The following is a 22,885-nucleotide window of genomic DNA, read 5'->3' as shown; positions in this document are numbered from 1 at the left end:
ACTTAGTTCGACATTACTTGTGATATATGGTCTCAGAGGCAAAGAGACCATGTCCCCTTATTGTTGTGAGCAGTTTCTCAGCTGGTTCTAAAACAGTTCACCACCCATCAAACTCCAAATGAACAACCCCTCTATTGCTCTTGATCCTTTGATTATCAGCTTCTTCCGTCCTTCTTAATTGCAAAAAATAATAATAATAAAAAATGAAATTTGGTTTGAATAGTACTTTTTAACAGACAGTTGAATGTCTATTACAAGTTCTTGGTACACACGGTGGTTCAGGTGGATTTTATAGTTCCATCAGACGATTGAGATTCATGATAAGTCGCTGGTAGCATTCTCTGTGATATCCTTGATGTTATTCATTGACATCTGATATGAGAGCACATGTGTCTGGCATTTCATGAACTGAAATCAACGGTTGGGAAAGTATTTTGCTCCGAGTGTTTTATACTTTGGAAAATCTATTTTCACAATCCTTAGAGTTAGGCAGTACTTGTAGTGGGCTCATATTGTAAGCCTGGGACATTGAATACGCATATTTATTTTTCCTGTGTCAGTGAACCTTCATTGCTACCATCTCGTTTCGCTTCTAGGGTGGGCCTAAATATCCGACAGGTATCGCTGATTGGCTTGACTGAATCATCGTTTGCAAAATAAAACTTTGACTATTATGTTTATCTATACAACTTGATTACACCATGGATCTGGAAAGAGAAAATTAAAGACTACTAAAAAATATATCTGTTTAAAAATGAACTGGAATAAATCGAACCCAGTGAAAGACAAAATATCCAGGTGAACAAATAGGACCTTAAACCAAATGTTATTTTCATTGGATCTCTCCTGTTTGAAGTGTGATTGCTCCGTTGTTAGGCGTGATATCGCTATGGTTCTGGTGTAAAATAAAAGCTGCTTGGCAATGAAATATCATTTCGTATAATTTTCTTAGATTATTCCATAAATATTTATTCGTGAAATAAAAACAATTGAAATAAGACTCATCTTCATGACGTAAATACGGAAGACTATGGCATTTATTACTCCATTAAAGTTTGATGATTCATACACTGATAAAAATGAAAATATTTATAAGCATATGTGATGATGAAGAATAAATTCAACTTTCATTTGATGTATTATTTGTGGTTTTTATAGGCAGTTCTGTGTCTCTGAATGACAAAATATTATGGTTCTTAAATAGTGCTTGACGCTGAATGGCGAAAAATGCATTCAATGGTATCTCCACGTGCTCATAATAGGTAGTGCTTCACAAAATTTTCAATGTTAACATTCTAGTTCATGCTTAGGACATCTTAAGACATCAACAAAGCATAGTCCGTAATCTGTAGTATCCTAAAATATTTCTAAAGATATCATTTACTGTTTTTTTATTCGCTCTGTGTTTAGTTTACTCATTCTGATGCTTGTTAAACATGCAAATATAAAATGTTACCTTTCCAACGTTTAAAATATTTGAACAGCCATTTATTACGAAATGTTATTGTCATCATTGTCAATACAGTAGTGGTTTTTAAGAGATATATCGTTATAGTGAAACTTCCTTTCAAACTTAGACAAATCAAATCGTCATTTTTTAGATCTTCAGATAGGAAGTTATCTCCCTCAGAAATCTGAAGCCTGTTTGCGGCTATGCCAGGGAGAATCGAAATCGTGTTGTGACGCAAGAGCACAATGCACATGCGGGACTCACACAGGACATTACGCTTGCCTCTGCCAACCAGGATATTATGGAACAGGACTTCAAGGCAACTGTGAACGTAAGATATTTAAACATTTGTGCCTATTAGATTAAGACAGTGTTGTGAGAAAATATTAAATTTAGTTCGAGCACTGTCTTGTTTGTTTGTTTGAAGTTAACCACAAAGCTACACAATGGGCTATCTGTGCTCTGCCCACCACGGGTATCGAAACCCGGTTTGTACGTTGTAATTCCGCAGACATACCACTGTGCTAGGTGGGGGGGGGGGCGAGCACTGTCTAATATATGAATTTACTGCAATGTCAGAGATTGAGGTTTTTTTTTTTACTATATTGGAATGGCCATTTCTGGCTATTTGGCTTTTCCTACTGAACGTTTGAGGTTCGAAGTTTACTCATATTATCTTAATCAGTAAAGAACAAATACTGTTACTATCAGTTAATAAAAACAATATGTTATCTGATAAGTTATAATAATATCATATATTTAAGAAAAACAACAACTAAAATATATTCATCGTGTTTTTACTTTTATTCGTCATTTTTGAAAACGGGTTTTAGGGGAAAATAAACCTATACAATGAAAACTATTGATTTCAGATTTACAATCTTTCTCCATTTCAAACAGATCAATGATAAGGAGTATTATTGGAAGGAAATTTATATACCCTTAGGTATGAAAAGATTGTACTTGTTTAGATCAAAACATTGGCCCTACATCGCTCAGATGGTCCATTTAGCCGAAAAGTGCAATCAGGATAACCGCAGCTACAGATTTGATAAAAAGCAGCATGCTATTTTATGAATAAGTGCTAACAAACATTCTCAGTTTTGGTTTACGTGTCTAACAAACATACTAATTATCGATTGCAATAATTTTTCTCGTTTTCAATCATGAGCTGTGTTTTGTTTCTTCCCAATATTTGTTGGAGTTCCAGAAATGTACTTTATGAACAGTTCACCACATTGATAAAAATTGTTTTAACACCGTAATACATGTTATAAACAGATAGTTTTCACTTCTCTCTGTTGGACATTGTTCTAGCATCACTAATGTTTCATGGTAGTGTAAAACTAAGAAAAATCTAGAGCAGAAAAAATATCTTAAATGTGTTGTCTGTCATCCTTAGCAACTATATACACGAAGGTCAGATGATGGGGTAAATCAAGCTGGAAGGTTATTTATTTTACTAAGTCTACTTCAACATAATTGTTAGAAAATAGTGTAAAGTGATCCTCATACACACATGGATTTTTATACGATATATCAGAACTTGGCAATATCATAGTACGAGTAGGGAGGAGTTGCGTTTTGAATTTCGCTCAAAGCTACTCCAGAGTTATTTGCGCTAGCCGTCCCTAATTTAGAAGTGACATACTAGAGGGAAGGTAGTTAGTTAACACCACCTACCGCTAACTATTGGGCTATTCTTTACTAACGAACAATGGGATTGACCGTCACATTATAGTACTCCGACGGCTGAAAGGTCGAAAATGTTCATGTACGAGATTCGAACCCCACATCCCCAGATCGCGAGTCGAGCGTCTTAACCATTTAGCTATGCTAGGTCGAGGAGCTGACTTGTTTACTTGAGCAACAATCCACATTCAAACTGAATTTAATGGAATTTTGTCTGTCGGCTAAATAAAAATTGTATTGTGCATTTAACCTTGATCTTATTTTTAATTTGAAACTTTTTAGTGTGCATATTTGTATGATGTCTATTGCACACCATAGCCACCCCTATATAGAGTCTATTGACTCTACGATGTATATAATATATATATATATTATATTAACTTTTCATGTATGTACAGTTATTTTTACCTGTTATACTTTATATATATATATATATAAGGATATGATTATAGATCAATCACTAATGATTAAATTAACATGTCCTTATACACATGAAGATCGTTAGATATTTTTTTATGTTTTCCCATTGTTTTTATTTTTATATTATAACAAGTCACACTTTTATCGCAAGATTAGCATTGGGCTTAGGCAAATGTACTTTAATTTTTTATAGCTTGTCCTGAGGGTACTTATCATGTTGGGTCTGGTCCAGGAGACATTTCATCTTGTCAGTCATGTCCAGATGCCCAACATACTTCTCCATTGGCTAGCACAAGTCCTAATCAATGTACTTGCAAACCTGGATATGTAACTAATGGGAAGAAATGTGAAGGTGGGTATGAATTAAACTAATTATATATTCTAGCAAGGAATATTCATGATGTAGCATTATTATTGCATGGCATTTTGGAAATTATAATAGTGCATAGGAATGGCTGTAAAAGCAATTTTTCTAGCTAACAAAAGTAATGAACAAACACATGGGATTACCTTTTTTGTTTTGAGATTTTTTAAATGCATAGATGTTAAATACTCATGAGATTTTTTTAAATGTGTAGATGTTAAATACTCATGCAATTTTTTTTAGTTTTGATTTGACATAATCTTTTTGAGTTTTTTCTATTGAGAAAATGTTGTTACAGTTTCAGTGCATGTGGTAAATATCTCTTATTATCAGGGATTGGATTTTCGATATATTTGCCGAATATCTTCTAAGAATTGTAGTATATAAAAATGTTGACAGTGGACCAATTGATTCTTAATTTATACAGCAATTAATATTTAGTGCAGTGCCATGTAAAACGATATCAGTATACAAAGATAAGCAGTTTCAACAGTGTTGCTCTCATTTACAAAAGCATTATTGTTATGAAAATATAAGTACATAAAGCAACACTGAAATAAGTAAAACATTTATAAACTTTTTCTATTTAGTGATTGAGTGTCCTCCACTTTCACCTCCTGAACATGGTTATTTTGTGAATGGAATCTGCAGTTCTGTAATCCATGCTGCCTGTGGAATTCGTTGCGATTCAGGTTACAAACTAGTTGGAAGCAGTGTCCGCCTTTGCACAGTTGATGGGACATGGAGTGGGACAAATGTTAGGTGTGAAAGTAAGTATATGTAGTCTTTAAGAGTGGGATATGTCAGTTAGTGATCATGCATGGCAGACCTGTTATATTTTGCTTCTCCTGGTTTATATACTGATATTTTTACTTTGTAAATGTTCAAACAGGTTTTGGATGAAAGCTGTGATCTGGAAATTAATTATGTAGGTTGTAAGATTGTAGAATTGTTGACCTACTGGTTATACTACATTGACCAGAAGTATGATTAAAGTCATTTGAATCAAATTATTATCAAAAAATAATAGTTATTCTCTACATAGCCTTGATTTGATGCTACTTTAAAAAATGATATACACATAGATCATTAATAATTTTTTATATTGTACATAACTATTTCATTTTTAAACATATGTCCATTACCATACTTACAACTTAGTTAAATGGAAATAAGTTTACATGAAAAATGGGACAATTTTAGGTGATAGTGGCTGTAAACATCAGCTTTTGTGTTTAGCTATATTAAACTACACATGAGCTCAATTAGTATCCAATGTTTTTCTCAAAGTAATGTTTTGTAAATATAAATAACTGTGACTAAAGATCTTCAGTGTAAGAATTACATTTCAAGTATTAATACACACCAACAAATTCTGTGAAAACTGATCTCATTTTGAACATGATTGATGACTATGATTTAGGTTAATTATATATTTAGATATGTTAGATTTGTGTATCATAAGTCATAAACTAGTTTAGTTTAATCTAGAGTGACTATGAATTATGTACACTAAATAATTGTTTTCATTCTGGCCAGAGAAAACATGTTCATCACTTAGTGCCCCACATCATGGCAGTGTTCTCTGCACTACAGACAGCAATGTGTTTGAGACCAAATGTCACTTCAGTTGTGACCCTGGATACAAGTTAGTGGGATCTAAAATTCGAACCTGTTTAGCCATTGCTCTCTGGGATGGTCTTCCAGCTCTTTGTAGACGTAAGTTCTATTACAGTGGTTCTACATTCAAGCAATCATGGCAATCAAGCCAGTTTTAACTAATATTCTTGGAATGCATTTTTTGCTGTAAGTTTGTTTCCATTCTAAATAGGGATGGCTAGTGCAGATAGCCCTGGTGTAGATTTGTGCAAACTTCTAAACAAATCAAACCATTCTAAATTAATTTTTATTATCTCTTTATTTTCCAAACAGTGTAAAAAAATTAAAACTTTTTAACATTTAAATTATATTTTTGATGTTTTTATTAATTATCATTTTAATACTTGTACAATAATCATATGTCACATACATCGATTGTGAGGAATAATTACTAGCTTTAAAACTATACAAGAGTAGTGATTGGTGTTTATTACAATTAAATGTAAATTGGTTATATATATGCATGCTAATACGTTTTATAATATACTTGGTAGACAAGGATCTAAAGTAAGTTGTATATTTAAATTAAAGGGCTTATAAAGTGCCAAAGCTATAAAGAAGAGATATTTGCCCTTAACTTTTTGACACATTTTGAAACTCCCAGTATCTTCATTTCCCTCTGTTAGGTTTTGTATGGGCCAGATTCTTTATAGTAGGAGTCTATGACTTGTTGGTGATACATTTCAACAAACAGATAGCACACAATCTACTTATTTTAAAATATTACATTCAAAACAAGCTAAACGTATGCACAAAAGTTCATTACACTATTGGTTACCACAGTTGTATTCAGAGCTTTAAATAATTGTCTCCTTTTCATTAAAATCCACACAAGCAGGTTCAATTACCTTAGAACACCCTTGGATGAGACAAATTATTCTCCTCTATACCTGTTATTACAATATAAACTGTGAAACTCACTTTAGAAATCACCTCTATATGCTTTTTATGGCTAAACACACAATCATGCAGTCTAACTTCACTTTTATCTTCACTTTCACTAACAGGAGGTTTGAATAACATGACGTGAGTTCATAACAATTGAACTATGCAACAAATGATTCATAAATAGCTACCTAAGCTAACTTGTGATAAGTTATTGCTCCTAAAAATACTAAATTTAACACCCACACTTTATAATATTTAAATCATAATTCTCATATCAAATTTAAATGAGACAGTCATGTATATCTAACAGTAAACCCATCTTCATGAAAAATATTTACAACATTTTTAACACTACATATAAAGACTATTTTCAGTTCATACACAAAGTCTCTTCATATAGTCTGCACCCCTTATGTCTTTTCCCTATTGAGATATATCTTCAACAGATTGGTGAAATACATCATGGTCTTCCACTCCACTTTCACTTTATAGTTTATTTTTTTACCATTTCCTGTACTTCAAAAGGATCTTCCACTGCATGATGAATTTTTTGTTGTCTGTGGGTAGCAGAACTAAGACTTTCTGTCTAACCTTGAAATGTCAATCATTAATCTTGTCATAGAAACACTTCTGATTGCACTGAGCTGCATACAAGCTTTCTTGGGTGAGTTGACAGATCTTCTCTATTCAGTCTCTGAGGTCTAACATGTATTGGTATATTTTCCTCACTTCTGACTCTTCTCCTATCCACAGGGTTGTATGGGGTGGTAAAGAGTTGCCTAATGATGATGAGTCTGCACACCTCTTTCATAAGTTTCGAGGTAAACTGGGTCCCTCAGTCACTCAATACTTCTTTTAGAAAGCCTACTCTGCAGAACACTTCCAGGAGGGCTTCTGCTACTCTCTCTATCTCTTATCTTTGGTAGTGCTGTGGCTTCTGGATAATGTTTTGCATAGTCAACTACTGTCAGCACATACTGGTTGCTCTTGTCAGAAACAAGTACTTGTGATCTGACACAGCTACTCTGCTGAATGGCTCTTCTATGAGAGGCATCTTGGCTACCTTTCCTCTAGGTAATGTCCTTTGGCAGACATGGTGGTGACTGATGATGCTTCATTAGCTTTATCTTTGTCTGGTTCCTCCAAACTTATACTGCCTGGTATATTTCCAATCACCAAGTCATAGATGGGTGACTTCATACACATGGCCTCAAGGTCCTCCATGTAGTATGGAGTGTTCACCTTTATTCCTTTTTTGGGAAACTTTCTCACTGTTCCATCACTCAACACCCAAAAACATACCTTGCCTATCATCTGGTCATCAGATATTAGACTGATTCTCACTGCTGCACTACTGCATCCAGTGTCTTGTAGGACCTTCACTTTCTTGTCCTTGACACAGCCTTCATCTACTGGCATGTTGTGATTTGTTGGCACCTCTTGATGTTTGTCACATGCTCTAATCACTATTGGTACTGTTGAAGAATTTGCCAACTTGAGTTGACCATCAGTCATGCACTGTTTAATCATGAAAACAGCACTTCCTTATTGTAGTGAATCTGATGCATTGGCTTTGTTTTGTGTCTTCACATTTTTCCTGTTTCTTGCCAGCACCATCTTTGTAGGTAGCTCGAGCTGCTTCATGTTGAAATTTCTGCTGTTGCTCGTTGGTGACAGACTTGCACTCATTTGAAATGTGACCCATTTTATAACAAATATAGCATCTCTTCTCCCTTTTTATCCATTGAGTTGTTGTCTCTTGTTTCAACTTTAACTGGTTATTCTTGGAGTTTCCAGTTATTCTTCCTCCATGGACTTCCATATACTGCTTTGCCAGCTTGATCGTCTCATCCACATCTTTTGGTGCTATCTCTTTAGGAACAGTGGTGTGTCAGTTGAGCACATGATCATGAACTGTTTACGTATTAGTAGATCTGCCAGTTCCTTCAAAACTATTTTCACACTTGGCCATTTCAGTCCATCTTTTGAAGTATAACCGTAGATGCGCCCCAAACTAAAATACAGTTTCTCCAGTGTAAAGTTTGACTTCTCTGAATTTCTAGCAAGAACCTTTTTCAGTAAACTCATATATAGCATTTCAGCAATGCCACTTGTAACTTGTCATAGTCCATGACATGTTCTGACATCATGCCATGCATACACTTATAGGCCTTTTCCTGTGAAAAGTGGGCTGAGACAGACTGCCCAGTCACCTTTGTTCCAGTGCTGATTTTGAGTGAATCTATCATATCTCTCCAGGAAAGCATCTATTCCATCTTTCTATTCATCAAATTTGTCTGTTTGCTCTAACCCCATTGTCATTTTGGGCTTCTTCATCTTTCTGTTGGGCGAGTTTGGCAATCTCAATTTCTACTCTTATTTCCAGTCTCTCCTTTCTCTTATTTTCTTCTTTCTATTTTAGTATTTTCATCCTTTCTTCCTCTCTTCTCTGCCTCTCCTCCTCTCTCCTTTGTTGATGCTCTTCTCTCTCTAGTTCTTGTTATTATTTAACAAACTCTCATAGATTGCTATCTTTAAGCCCAAGTCACTTACCTCTCTCTACCCATTTATTAGTCAGTCAGCATAGTTATGTGGTGTTCTTGTAACCTCTACACTCTTTTTGCCACCACTACAGTTGTACATATATAAACCTACTTCCGCTGTTGTTCATTTCTTCTTTTACAGCCATTTACAACTGTATAATCCTGGCTGGCTCACCAATGTCAGGTTTTATAAGGCTACAATTCTTCACAGTAGATATCTGCAACTTGTTGGTGATATATTTCAACAATAAACAGACAGCACACAATTCACTTGTTTTAAAATAATATATTCAAAAAATATGTACAAAAATTCGTCACACAGTTAAATTGGTTATCAAAGTTATATCCAGAGCTTTAAATAATTGTCTCTTTTTTATCAAAGTCTATACAGGCTGATTCAATTACTTTAGAACACCCTTGGAAAAGGCAAATTATTCTCCTCTATCTCTGTTATTAAAATATAAGCTGTGATACTTTCATGTTAGAAATCTCCACTATACACTATATATGGCTAAACACACAATCTCATAGTCTAACTTCACTTTTGTTGTCACTTTCTACTAACTTTCTTTCTTTCTACTAACTTGGTCGCCTATATATATATATATATCTTGCTTGCCTGGGGGCTAGAACTTTCTACAAACTACAAGACGTTATGATGTAACAATACTTACTTAAAGCAATGAGAAAAATTCAGAAAGTTCGAGTAACATGACGTCAATTCACAGTCACGTAGCAAACCTGCGATAAGTTATTGCTCCTAAAATTACCAAATTTAACAATCACACTTTAGAACTATATAAATCATAACTCTCTTATTAAATTTAAATTAAACAGTGGTATATATCTAGCACCCTCATATTGAATGTTCTTTTCCTCAAAATGCATGTTTCATGCTTTGAGTTATTGAAAATTTGAAGTTGTACGGCTTTACATCAAAGTGTTTTGATGAATTGAACTTTGCATAGGAAATGAATTCCATCTTTCTTGTTTTATCTGTGTATATATATATATATATGCATGCTAGTAATGTTCTATTTATGTCTGTCAAATATTTTCTAATCAAATGTAATAAATTTAATCTTTTTTTTTTGCTCTCTCAATGTTTTATATTACAGGCATATTTCGTATTACTTTGAACTTATATTATCTATTTGATACTGATAATTATGGTTATAAAAGTCAAAAACAAATAGAAGTTTGATTTTTTACATTTGGTAGTAGTTTTTGTTTTTAATTTACATTCATCTTGGCTTGTAATACATGTGATATAAATTTTTACTATATTAATTGTTAATTAAATGGCTGTTCAATTTTATATCACTTAGCGGTAGACTGTCCTCCTCTGTCACCAATTTTTAATGGTCATGTGTCTCCTGCCAAATGTACTGAAAGCAAAATGAGGTATGGAGATGTTTGTATATACACCTGTAAACCAGGATTTGTTGTACGGGGTCCTGCAACCAGACGTTGTGAAGATCAGGGAGTTTGGGGAAATGAAGAGAAAAAAACAGTTTGTATAGGTGAGTGAAAAAAGGTTACGACTTCCATGCAATTGCAGGTTTCATATTTGAAGCTTTAAGACCAATATGAATCTGTAATATTTGACAGTTTTTCAAAATATTATGTTTATGTTCTTTTTATATATATATACATATGACTTCAATTGAACATTTTTTGTTTTATAAGGAAGCAAATGTCGAGATTAACTTTCTTAATTTTAAAGTCCCATTTCTCACAGGCACGGTATACACGCAGAGTATCATTTCCATATCGTCGAATCGTTTGTTTTATATGTCAAAGGGTTTTATAGATATTTTTAAAAAGACAGAATGTTGGATATACAAGACTGTTTAGTGTAACTTATTTAGTGTTAAATTATTTTAAAAGCAATAGTTATGACAAATTTCATTATGTAACTGGTAATACTTTGTTCATCTTGTGTGGAGTTCAATTGCTGTGGTATTGTTGACATCATCTTTCTCATAACCTCTTAAGTTTTTCTTGCTGTGTAAATGTGTTTAACAGCTGTATTGTAACAACAGAGATAGGAAAAATAATTTATTTTGTCAACTGGGGTCTAAAGTAACTGAACCAGCCTGTGTGAACTTTTGATGAAAAAATGAGAGAATTATTTAAAACTCTGAATACAACTGTGGTAACTAACAAAAGAAGTAAAGTTAAGTGTATATATATATTTATATATACATATATAAAAAGAAAAAAAAGTTAGGATGTTGAAAGTGAAGTTAGACTGCGGGATTGTTAGTTTAGCTACGACAGGCAATATTTCAAGGTGAGTTTCACAGTTTAAAAAAAATAAGGAGAATGATTTTTCTTGTCAAGGGATGTTCTAAAATAATTGAAACTGCCTGTGTGAACTTTGATGAAAAGGAGACAATTATTTAAAGTTCAGTATACAACTGTGGTAACTCATGGGGTAAAATAAGTGAATTATTCACTGACAGGAATAATATTGTGAGAAGAGAAAAATAATTTGTCTTGTCAATTAGATTCTAAAGTAATTGAATCAGCCTGTATGGACTTTTGACAAGAAAAGAGATTTATGTAGAGTTATAGATAAAACTGTGATTTCCTATAGTTTAAAGAATTTTCTACATACATTTGGCTAGTGTTTTAAAACAAGTGGATTGTTTGTGTTCATTTATTTTCCAAATTTATTGCCAACAAGTCACAGACACTTACTATAGAAGAATGCTCATATGTAAAACCCTGACACAGAACTATGATCTACATACCTCTTAGAAGTGATAGATACAGGTTGTCTAGAAATTATGTTAACAAACTTGTTAGGAAAAGTAAAATAGAAAAATCTGTTTATAGTTTCCAGACATAATTCATGATCAGGTAACTAAAGACATGATCAATTTTCTTGTCCAGTAGATTTATTGAGTGAACTAGAATAGGAACTTTAATAGCATTGACAGTTATCGCTTTATGATTTTTAGTTAAAATACAAGTTTGTTAATGATTCTCAGCAAAATTATAATGAAACAGTCCAAAGTTTATTTCCAGAGCCCATTTTGTAAGTGATTACAGTAATTATTATCTGATCAAAGCTACTGTAGATACAAGCAGAAAAACTGTTGTTTGAAAAACATATTCTATATTATGGCAAAATAGTTTAACCACATGCTACATTGATACTCTTTATATCATTTTGGAACGTGGAATAAGTCCAGAATACTGTTATGAGTGACTTTATTGCTTTGTAAAAAAGCATTTAATGTTCATAATGATCTGTTGAGCATATCCCATATTTTTGTAAATACATCTATATGATTTTGCTTCTCTTAACATTGGTTTGATGAGTTCCTTGAGATATTAAATTGTCTTAGTTGTTTGCTTTTCTGCTCTTTTTTAAAATAGATTATGTAAACTTGCATATACTTTGTTTCAAAGAGTACTAGTGTTTGTGTATGTTTAACATTTATATCTTTGAAAGAGTTAACTAAGTTTTGACATATCATAATGTTTTGGGACAACATAGAACCTATTAGTCCATCTCTGCTGTTCCATCCTCTAAACTAAATTAAAAAATATAATCTTAAATCCAACCCTTATCATTCATATACTTATAAAGCTTTTTCTTAAATTTACTGCCTCTACAACACCTGAAAGCCACCCATTCCAAAGGCCAAACACCCTGTTAGAAAAATGAAACAGTCTTAGCTGAATATGACTTTTACCTTGCCAAAATTTATATTTGTGTCTCTTAGCCCTACTATTCTCACTGTAACATTTGATTTTGACTTACTACTTATTTTGAAACACATTATATGAAACTAAAACTTGTCATGACCTATTTTGTTAGTTGATTAGTGCTATTCTAATTCTTTAGATGTCGAGCCTCCTGTCCTGAGATGTCCAGAAGACATTGTAGTTGATGCTGAAGAAAATGAGAGAGATTATATGGTAACTTGGAATGTACCTCAAGGTATTGACAACAGTGGAGAGATTCCTTCAGTCTCTGTTCTTCCAGCTGTTATTCCTCCACGTCGTTTTGCCATTGGTACTGCAACTATCACTTACACTGCAGAAGATAGAAGTCACAATACTGCATCATGCAGTTTTATGGTTACAGTTCGTGGTAAGTCTTTTTTTATAATCCAATTAATAACTAAAGTTGACTATAATTACTTAGAGCTGTTTAGAAAGGAATCAGATAGAAACACAAAATTATTATATACTGTTCTAATTACTTGAAAATAATGCTCTGTTTTGAATATGTGCCTATTTTTTTGTTTCTGATTAATTTAGTACAAGATGTTATTTATTCCTTCAAGACTATTAGTGTAATGAAGTTTACTAAAGATTGAATTCATTTTTTAGATGTACAACCTCCAACAATTGACAAGTGTGTATCACCTCCAAAATTCCTTTCCCGTGAAGCTCCAGTTACAGTATTTTGGGAAGAACCAATTTTTTCTGATAATTCTGGAAGTCCTGTAAATATAAGACGTTCCCACAGTCCAGGACTTTTCCCTTTGGGAGAAACAGTGGTAACATATGAAGCAGTTGATGAAGCAGGCAATAACAACACTTGTAATCTAACCATCACAGTTCAAGGTACAGAATCTTCTGTATGATTTTATTCTATGTAATGATTAGAGGTGAAGTTAAAAAATCGAGCTTTGAGGTGCCTCTCAGTTATCAACTAATTATAAAGTCATTGTTTGTATAGTTGGAGAGCTTCTTTTAGTAAAGAAATAACAAAGTTTGATGTTTTAAACTTCAACAGTTTCTTGAATGAATATAATTTGTTAAATTTGTGGTTTAACTTTGCATAAATTAAACGTTTTCATTAGAAAGTAATCATACTCCTTTAAATAGTTGTGGTAATGAGTAGGAGTGATTATTAAGATAAGTAAGTAAGTAATGTAAATAATAACTGATTTTAATAGCATTATAAAAAATTTTACTTGGAACTTTATCTTTCAAAAATTATTTGAAAGTCTTTTAATATCCTTAATAAGCTAAGTGCTGTTATCAGTAGAGATGTATGAGAAATAAGTTTTATAGTATTATCTGATATACTGTTTTATTTTGTAATTTCAATTAGAGCATGCCTGTTCCATTCCCTCTGATCCTGTGAATGGAAAAGCAAACTGCACAGAATCAGACTCTGGTGTCAATTGTTCATTGTCTTGTGAGGAAGGATATGCATTTGTAACTTCCCCACCATACAATTACTTTTGTGCATATGATGGTGTGTGGTTACCACGTGACAGGTTTCCTTTCCCTGATTGTGCAGGTATGGTATATTTTGCTGTTTTCATAGGACTAAGAAGCTTAACACTAACAAACTATCAGAAGTTGACTGCTTAACATTGTTACTTTTTCGAATATTGTTCCACAACGGTCAGTTCTGCTTATCCTCACAGTATGTTGAGGCTACTATTCTGAATAACAGTCTAGTGTATATTGCAATGAATTCGTATTATAGTCCCTTATTAAAACAGTCCATATTGGGATAATACTTTAATACATAGAAAATTAGCAATTATAATATGGATGTAGATTTTTTATATCAAAAGAAGAGTATAAAAGAAATATACAAGATTATGGCAGTTATAACAAACAACTAAAAGTGACAATCTCAGTTGATTGTTAAGGAATACTGAGACTTGATTTACCATGTAATTTAATATTTATTTTAGGAGTATTCTTTTTTGTTAATTATTTTATTGCATTTTCAAGAAAATATATTGTAATTGTTTTTAAAAGACATATTGGAACTAATCAACAAGAAGTAATACTACAAGCCATGTTTTACAGATGCTATTTCTATAAGATCTTAATTTTATTCATTTCAAAATAATTAAAATTTAGATTAACTGGAATTAATGGTATAATTATTGATATGAACAATCAAATTCAATCTTGTATTTGAATCTAATTAAAATCTGCTAAATATATGTCTTTTAATCATCTGAATTTCTTTAGATAATTAAAACTTTAAATTCTTTTTAAGTCAATTGTTTTCATCAGTTTTCTAAAAGTCAGTATTTGAGAAATTGAGTACTCTTTCTATACAATTTATACCCAATTTACTTAATTGTTTTCTTCTAACTTTTATAGTATTTTTCATATATGTGTGATGCAGTAAGTAACTGTAGAGTGTTTTCAATAAACTACATTTTCTCTGTTCTGCTTAAGTTACTCAGCTCTCCAATGCTATATCACAGACTGGTATTATTACTATCAGTTCTGATGGTGGAGATTGTGATGATCAGTTCCTTTTAAACCAGGTGAAATCTCATTTACACAGAAAAATTGAAAAGAAGGTGAGGGTTTTAGTATCTTATAATAAATAAAAAATTTGCGATTGATCACCTACATGTCAGATTGATTTGTTTCAAGCTTTCTTGTACAGGTGATAAAGTGAAATCAAACTAAGTTATTATTTAGTATTTCTTGGAGAATTGAAAGTTGAGACCAGGTAGTATTTGAACCAGATACTTTAGACAAATAAGTTACCTCATGTTTGAGTTTTCACTTCACTGCTAACTAAGGATGGAATGTGCAAGGACTCTTGAACTATGGCAATCAGCTTCTAAATCTTGGAATTCTTTAATGCAGTTGTTGGTTAAAAAAAAGTCACTGTTAAGTGTTTTAACTATATGGACTGTAAAGGTGGCACATATTCTTATAAATTAGTATTTCCTAAAAAAAAAAAAAAGTCAAACTTACAACTGAGACTGGGAAGGATTTGAACCATTGACTCTATTCACTGGGAAGTTACTTCAGCCAGTTAAGGTACCGTGTCTTGAATATTGCAAAATCGAAATCTTACAGATTCCATAAGTTAAAATATAATACTTTCTAGTGTGATACTACAATTTGAATATATAAATTTATAGAGTGAAATGTATTAAACAATACTGTATGAATTTTAAGTGTTAACATTTAAAATATCAAATATTTCTTTATTTATATTTACAAAATATATAGTTCAACTGCAATGCTGTACTCCTGTATGTATAACAAGCTAACACAAGTACTCTTAAGGTTTTGTCATTCTAGCTCACTAGTAGGTCATTATTCTCTTCCCAATTCTTGTAATAGTTTGATTGATTTCTATTTTAGGAAGTTCCTGTTTCTGAGATGATAACTTATCTACACACAAAGATATGCTATTTCCCTCATGCATCTACCCATGAGGTTTACATGCCACTAGGCTTGAGCTAATTCCCACCTAAATTCATGTTTTTAAAGTGAATTACACTGGTATGTAATGACATCATCGTGCAATAATAGCTCTTCACAATAGGAGGGCAACACAACCTCCACATGCAATAACTCCCCCCATCCATATACACTAATGATAACTTCATTCTTTTCCAGGCATTACGTTGAACATATGTGTTCAGAATTTCTTGTCTGAGTTCAACTTCATGAGATTTGCATTTGTTAACCAAATTTTAGTTTTCATTTTTATTGGCTTTTGTTTCAAAAGCTTTAATTCTTTTCCTGAATTCTCAAGTGATGTTGGCTTCTACTTGTACTGTGTGGCTTCCCCTATGATGTCCAGAGTATTGTTAACTGTTAGAGATATTACAGCCTTTGTTGAAGATCTTGTGTATTACCTCACTTTTAATAGGCCTCTTCCTCCCATCCATTCAACCATCATTCTTTCTCCTCAGTTGTGAGTAGCTAGTTAGACAATGATTTTAACTTGATTTATTTTGGGTAATGCCTTACTGATCTAGGAATGTCCTCAACCTTCCAAATTCTTTTGGTATATACTTTCTCAATTATGTTATCATCATTATTTTTCACCTTTAATATTTCCCATTTCTTTACTCCCTGGACCCAGTTTTTGGGTTTACTTTGTCTTTCATTCTTTGCATGATATTAAAGTTTATAGCATTTTCTTTCTCAAACAGCTCCATGCTCGCACCCACACACCTTATCTTCCTGATATTTATAACTCTTTTTCTGACATACAACTATTCTTCCTTTCTTTTCCAGATTTCATGTCTTTTGCCTGCTTGAGAAGCAGACATTTGCTTTCAACTTCACTTTCTATTCCCCATTTTTGCATTAGTCTTTTTTTCTCACAACTTTCCTATGTTATCTCTCTTACCTCCATTTGTTTTAAAGGGCACTTGATCATGTTCCAGTGGGATTTACTGGAGAGGCTCATTCCCTTCTCTTTGCCATCTTTGTCTGTTCCTCCTTACTTGGTTTCTCTATTATTGCGACTCGTTGGGTCTAGATGCATTCCTCATTAATTTACATCTTCCTTTTTCTTGTGCACATGTCTTGGTCTGGCTCTCTCTCTTTACTCAGATGTCTTTGGAAGTTTCTTGTTTCACTGAAGACCTGGGCTGGAATTATATGATTTCATTTCTTGTTATCTTCCCACATATTTGTATTTCTCAATCTTGCCCCTCGACTTCTATTCCGTGTCTGATTCAGTATACCCCTACCCTCCTCATTCCAGCTTCCAGACCTTACTCTTTCCCCATCATCCTGCTATCATATAACTGGGTCATATCTCTTCTTTTCAGTAACTACCTTGTCAAGTCAGGCCAGTGGATATCCAGGTTTTTTTCATGTTCTCTCCCGTGGTCTTTCTCTTCTTCCCATTTCCATTTCTACTACCTCTGACTCCATCAGTCTTCAGCATCTGAAAAATGTGGTTTTTGACCTTTTGGCTGAACATGCTATCGAGCGGGTACATACTCCCGTGTTTTTTTCCTTTTGTTTCTTTGTGGTCCAAAGACTGGGGACCATGATTTGGTGATTTGACCTATTGTCTTATAACTGTTTTCTGATTGTTCCACTATTCTCATTGATGACTTTCTTTTCTCTCTTGTGTTCTTTTTCACCTGATCTGCAGATGACCAAAGTCAATGTGTTGGATACCTTCCTATACATCCTGATTGCTCTGTTCTCCAGATGTTTTCTATGTTTTATCCTTTGGAATTATGTCTTTCAATTATATGTTCATCCCTTTGATACAGCTTTGGTCCCTTCTATATTAAAATATCCAAATCCTTTCACATACCCACCAATATTTGGTACATTTTGGCATTATCTTCAACTCTTTCTCAGCAGCACTCAGTCTTAATCAGCAAGCCATGGAATGTCTGGTCACCAGGATTTTAACATCTTATTCTCATACTGCACAAGATGTTCTTTTGCAATTCAGACTGTACCAATTCCATGGACTGTCATGAAAAAGTAGCATCAGGGAAGTGACTGTCCAGTTCTTTGGCTCACACTTGCCTGATTTTAAAAATAGGGTTTTGCAGCCTATCTCCAGTAAAGGATCTTCTGGCTGGTGGTCCAATGGGGATCCAGGCACTCCACCGAATCTTGCCATTTACAAGTTCCTAGCTACTAGGATGGTAGACCATTGAGAATCCTCAATGATTGGACTTAATGCAATACAATGAGAAGTAGGGAAGTGGTGACAATGTCAGTTTTGTATGAGCCACCACTCACACAGTTAATGTGCCTTTCTCTTGCAGCCATATTTTGTCCAGTAGGGTAGAGGTGAGTGTACTCCATATAGTCTAATTCCACCCTAGCCACACAATACACGTTAACTGCTTGTGTGCAGGTGCTTGGTTGATCATGATCTAATTCAACCCATCCCTGTGACACTTCAGGCTCTTATGTCTTTCCCCTCTTTCATCTAGGGCAGAGAGTATACCTTAGTTGAGACAAGATACAGTCTCCCTATGGAGCTCCTGGCATTGGGTGTCCCACTCCATGTGCTTTCTGTTTGGGCACTTTCTGAAGGGAGTTCATCTAGGTAAAATCTTGTCTCGGCACCTCCTCCACTTCAATGTGAGGTTCTAGCATTTCTGTATATATAGGTAAGTTATCATCTCAGAAGTTAACATTTTCCTAATTGGAGAATGTGTTTCTGACAGATAATTACATTCATTTCACTGTCCTAAAGTTGTTGAGCCCAACCTTGGGTCTGCTTAAGTTTTTTTATTTTCTATGTGTGCCCACTAACTAAGTCAGTCTCATAACTTGGCTGGCCTTTCAGAATAGGGTGAGTGGGACCTTAGCCTCAGAAGCATGTTCAGTCTTTAGACATTACTAGTCCCTACCTCTGAGAATATTCCATTACAGGTACAGGACAATGCTTTGCATTCTGACCCTGCCTATCTGTTACCACACCTTAGAATGTGCTTGACTGCACAGGCTCTATTGATCATTACTGTGTGGCTCCATAATTGGCATTAATGGTGAGGAGGTGCCTTTCTGAGTGTTGTCGAGTCCAGTCTTCTTCACTCTGGTTCTGAATCAAAATTTGATTGGCTATTTCATTTACTTGTTGTTGTCTAGGTTGTTACTTTCCTACCTAAGAGCCTTACTTTGGGTAAACCAGAGTTCATTATGACACTTTCTGGTGGAAAATATCATCATGGCTGCAAGCAAAGAAATCTGGTATATAGTGGGAAAGAAGAGCTTATGTTACATTCTTGTGATTCATGAGCAATAAGTCTCCTAGATTGTGGAAAGATGGAAAAGTCTAGGAAAATTGCTGTAGCTTTGTATTGTGTCAAGCACATTCAGAATTTGAAGTCACATGTGTTTTGACAGCATGAAAGGAATCCAACAAGAAAATGCTTTTAGTATTTCAGATGTAAGCACTTATTTGAAATTCATTTAAATTGTAAAATGTATAAAATTTCAAGGATGAGAATTTACAAACAATATGTCACATAATGACTTATAGGAAGTAGTGCAAGTGATTGAGAACAGCAAGACTTTGAAGTATCAGCTTCTGCCATAGCAAAATGGATATGAATTCCAAAGAAAGTTCACATGCTTTCAATGCATAACTCCAGGAGAAAAGCTGATGCAATGTTTTACTTTTCTTCAAAGGAGTTCCATTTAAATATTTTAAAACTTAACAATTATAATGTTAATTTTTATGAGGGTGCAGTTAAGACGTTCTCAAAAGTTATTTTATGTTACTTAATTAAAGACTTGGAAATAAAAAAATACCAAGTTGCTTGAGATTTATGTATGCTCATATTTCAAGCTTTTATATTAACAGAAAAAAGAAAGAATAGTATATTTGTAAAAAAATTACAAACAATTTTGTACATTGTATATTAAATGTAAATATGAATTTTCATAACTGGTACTAATATAGACCTTTTTTTCTACTTTAGGTGGCTAGTCTGTGTAAAGAAAATATGCTCTGTAATGTCAACAACTTTGCAACAATGTGTGATAATACATTTGAAGGTAGTTGCTTTTATCATGCATTTTCTTTTGTTCTCAGATTAAACAAACTTTATTCATTAATATCTGGAGTTATATCCCTTTAGTACAGGTGGGGTTTTGTTTAATTAGCTTAGAGTATGTAATAAGAAATACTGGTGTAGGTTCATAAAATTCAGTAAATCACTGGTGATTTTCATTGCTTACAAGATTAATTTTTTACTTTATTGGTATTTTTCATTTTGTAAATATAATTATTATTATTATTTATGTTATAAGAAAAAGATAATAATTTTTAAATCACAATTTGTTTGTATGGGCATGAACTCTCATTTGAAACAAATATTTTTTGCATTTTTCCATTTCTATTTTAATGTGCTATAATTATATTTTGTTTCTTTGATATAAAATTCAAATTAGATTTAATTGATAACTCACTTTAGACCTAATGTTTACTGCTCCTATTATTTTTGATCATTTACTTATTTTATATATTTTGAAAGTAAATCATTTTTCATTCAAACAGTCTTATTATTTGTATTTTTTCAGAAACTGAGGAAGAAACCAATGCCATTATATCACGAAAGAAAAGAAATGCAGTTTTTCTTACTAAAACAGGAGATGCTTATCCAGTATTTCATAGATATCAAAGGGAAATCTCTCAGGGTCAAAGAGGAGGACATAACTCACTGTTTACCAAGAACAACTTTAGCTCTAACATGCAAACCAAAAAGCTAACCCATCGATATTCACGAGCTAGCCAGAATGATCTCAGAGAACATCATCCACTACAAAACTTGGAGGATGAAGACCATTATCCTCAGTATGAACTAGATCCATTAGGCCAAGATAAAGAATTATGGAATAACATGTTTACAGAGGGTCCAAAATATTCTGTGTCTTCTGATCACCAAGAAAAAGAGATGAATTTGCCAGTTGGAAATATTAGAGGGCTAAGAATTGATACAGAAAAACACAAATTAACAAACAAGCATTCTTATAGGGAGCATTCACCAGAAGTTCAAAGCCTCAAAAAGAAACTTGACTTACAGTTTAAAATATTAGGTAAAATGAACAATGTTGTCTTTGGATAAGCACAATAGATACGCATTATAAACCTTAATTTTTTACATTTATGTATTTATATAACAAGCTTTTGTACAAGTAATAACGTATTTCATTATTTCATTTTACAGGAAAATTGCCTACAAAGTTCTTTTTAGATAGCCAAGAAGAGTTACTTAAAAGCATGGAAGAAATAATGAAAGAGCTACAACAAGCAGCTCGAGAAGGAGAATTTGACATCACATTAGGAAATAAAAAAATGGAAATAGAACGCTTAATTTTTTCAGAGAAAGATCCATTTTTCACTTGTGATCTTGGTAGTATTCCTCAAGGAGAAAAATGTCGTAAGTGCTACAAATATTTATATTAAACAAATATATCAATTTAGTATATTCTGTTTGGCAAAAGTAAATAATTATTATATTAAAGATTTGTCTGGTGCTAGACTTGTATATATTTAAAGATGCTTCTGTAGCAACATGCAGAGTAAATACAACTGCAGTATTATGATAAGTGATTTTACTTTACTCACAACTATCCGACATGAAAAAGAAAATTTTAGTTCTGAGCATATTAACTTAACTGTAAGGGAAGTTTTAAACTAGGGCTAGATAGTGATGAGGGCCAGAAAAAGAATAAGAGGCAGAGAAAAGTTTAGCAAAGGAAATGAGTATATAAGTAGTTATAAGGATAGGTTTAATCATTACTATTGTAATGCTAGAAGTATAAGAAATAAAATAGATGACTTTAGAGTACTGATAGGAATGGAGGATTTTCATATAATGGAAATAACTGAAACATGGTTAAACGTAGATGATTTTGATGACAGACATTGCTTTGAAAAACAGGGTTACAGGCTATTAAAAAGGAATAGAGTATTAAAGAGGGGGGGAGTGGCTTTATATGTAAAATGTGAAATTGGAGATATCAAAGATATTAACAAGAAGGTTAAATCCATTTGGGTTTCTATCAGTGGATATAAAGGGAAAAGGCTTTTAATGGGAATTTGTTACAGACCAGCAAATGATACTGATGAAATTAGTGAGAAACTTTACAAAGAGATTAAGATTTCAGCTGTTAATGAAGTCATGCTTATGGGTGATTTTAATTTCAGTGTTATAGATTGGAAATTGCTAGATGCAAATCATGAGGGAGAGAGGTTTCTGGAAACTGTTCAGGGTGGCTTTCTTCACCTATTAGTCAAGGAACCTACTAGGAACAATAATATGTTAGATTTATTGTTAACTTCAAATATAGAAATGATGGAGAGGATGGAAATTGGGGAACATCTGGGTGCAAGTGATTTAAAAAAAGGATTTAGATCATTTAGTGAGTTGGGCAAATAAATGGCAGATGGGTTATCATTATAATAAATGCAGGATAATGCATGCGGGTTATAATAATTTGAATTATAAGTATAATTTTGATTGGAATAACCTTAACAGTGTTATGAAGGAAAGGAATCTTGGTGTAATAGTCCATCAGTCTCTAAAACCATCCAAGCAGTGTGCTGTTGCTAGTGGTTGAGCAAATAGGATTTTAGGTTGTATTTACAGAAATACTGAATAAAGAGGTTATAAT

The 22,885-nt window shown here is 33.1% G+C and overlaps 1 protein-coding gene across 1 annotated transcript in view; it reads left to right on the top strand.

Moving 5' to 3' along the window:
- LOC106478401 (sushi, von Willebrand factor type A, EGF and pentraxin domain-containing protein 1-like) overlaps positions 1–22,885 on the top strand; it is a 133,905-nt gene that overhangs the window by 28,506 nt on the left and 82,514 nt on the right. The window contains exons 3-14 of the mRNA XM_013938945.2: positions 1,602–1,781; positions 3,756–3,914; positions 4,517–4,696; positions 5,466–5,645; positions 10,345–10,539; positions 12,879–13,127; positions 13,370–13,606; positions 14,100–14,291; positions 15,197–15,324; positions 20,188–20,263; positions 20,789–21,304; positions 21,436–21,648. Coding sequence (XP_013794399.1) covers positions 1,602–1,781; positions 3,756–3,914; positions 4,517–4,696; positions 5,466–5,645; positions 10,345–10,539; positions 12,879–13,127; positions 13,370–13,606; positions 14,100–14,291; positions 15,197–15,324; positions 20,188–20,263; positions 20,789–21,304; positions 21,436–21,648 — 2,505 coding nt within the window. The remainder of the gene's footprint in view (positions 1–1,601; positions 1,782–3,755; positions 3,915–4,516; positions 4,697–5,465; positions 5,646–10,344; positions 10,540–12,878; positions 13,128–13,369; positions 13,607–14,099; positions 14,292–15,196; positions 15,325–20,187; positions 20,264–20,788; positions 21,305–21,435; positions 21,649–22,885) is intronic.

Source organism: Limulus polyphemus, unplaced genomic scaffold, assembly GCF_000517525.1.
Source record: "Limulus polyphemus unplaced genomic scaffold, Limulus_polyphemus-2.1.2 Scaffold208, whole genome shotgun sequence".
Lineage (NCBI taxonomy): Eukaryota > Metazoa > Arthropoda > Merostomata > Xiphosura > Limulidae > Limulus > Limulus polyphemus.
This window is presented reverse-complemented; position numbering and strand designations above follow the sequence as displayed.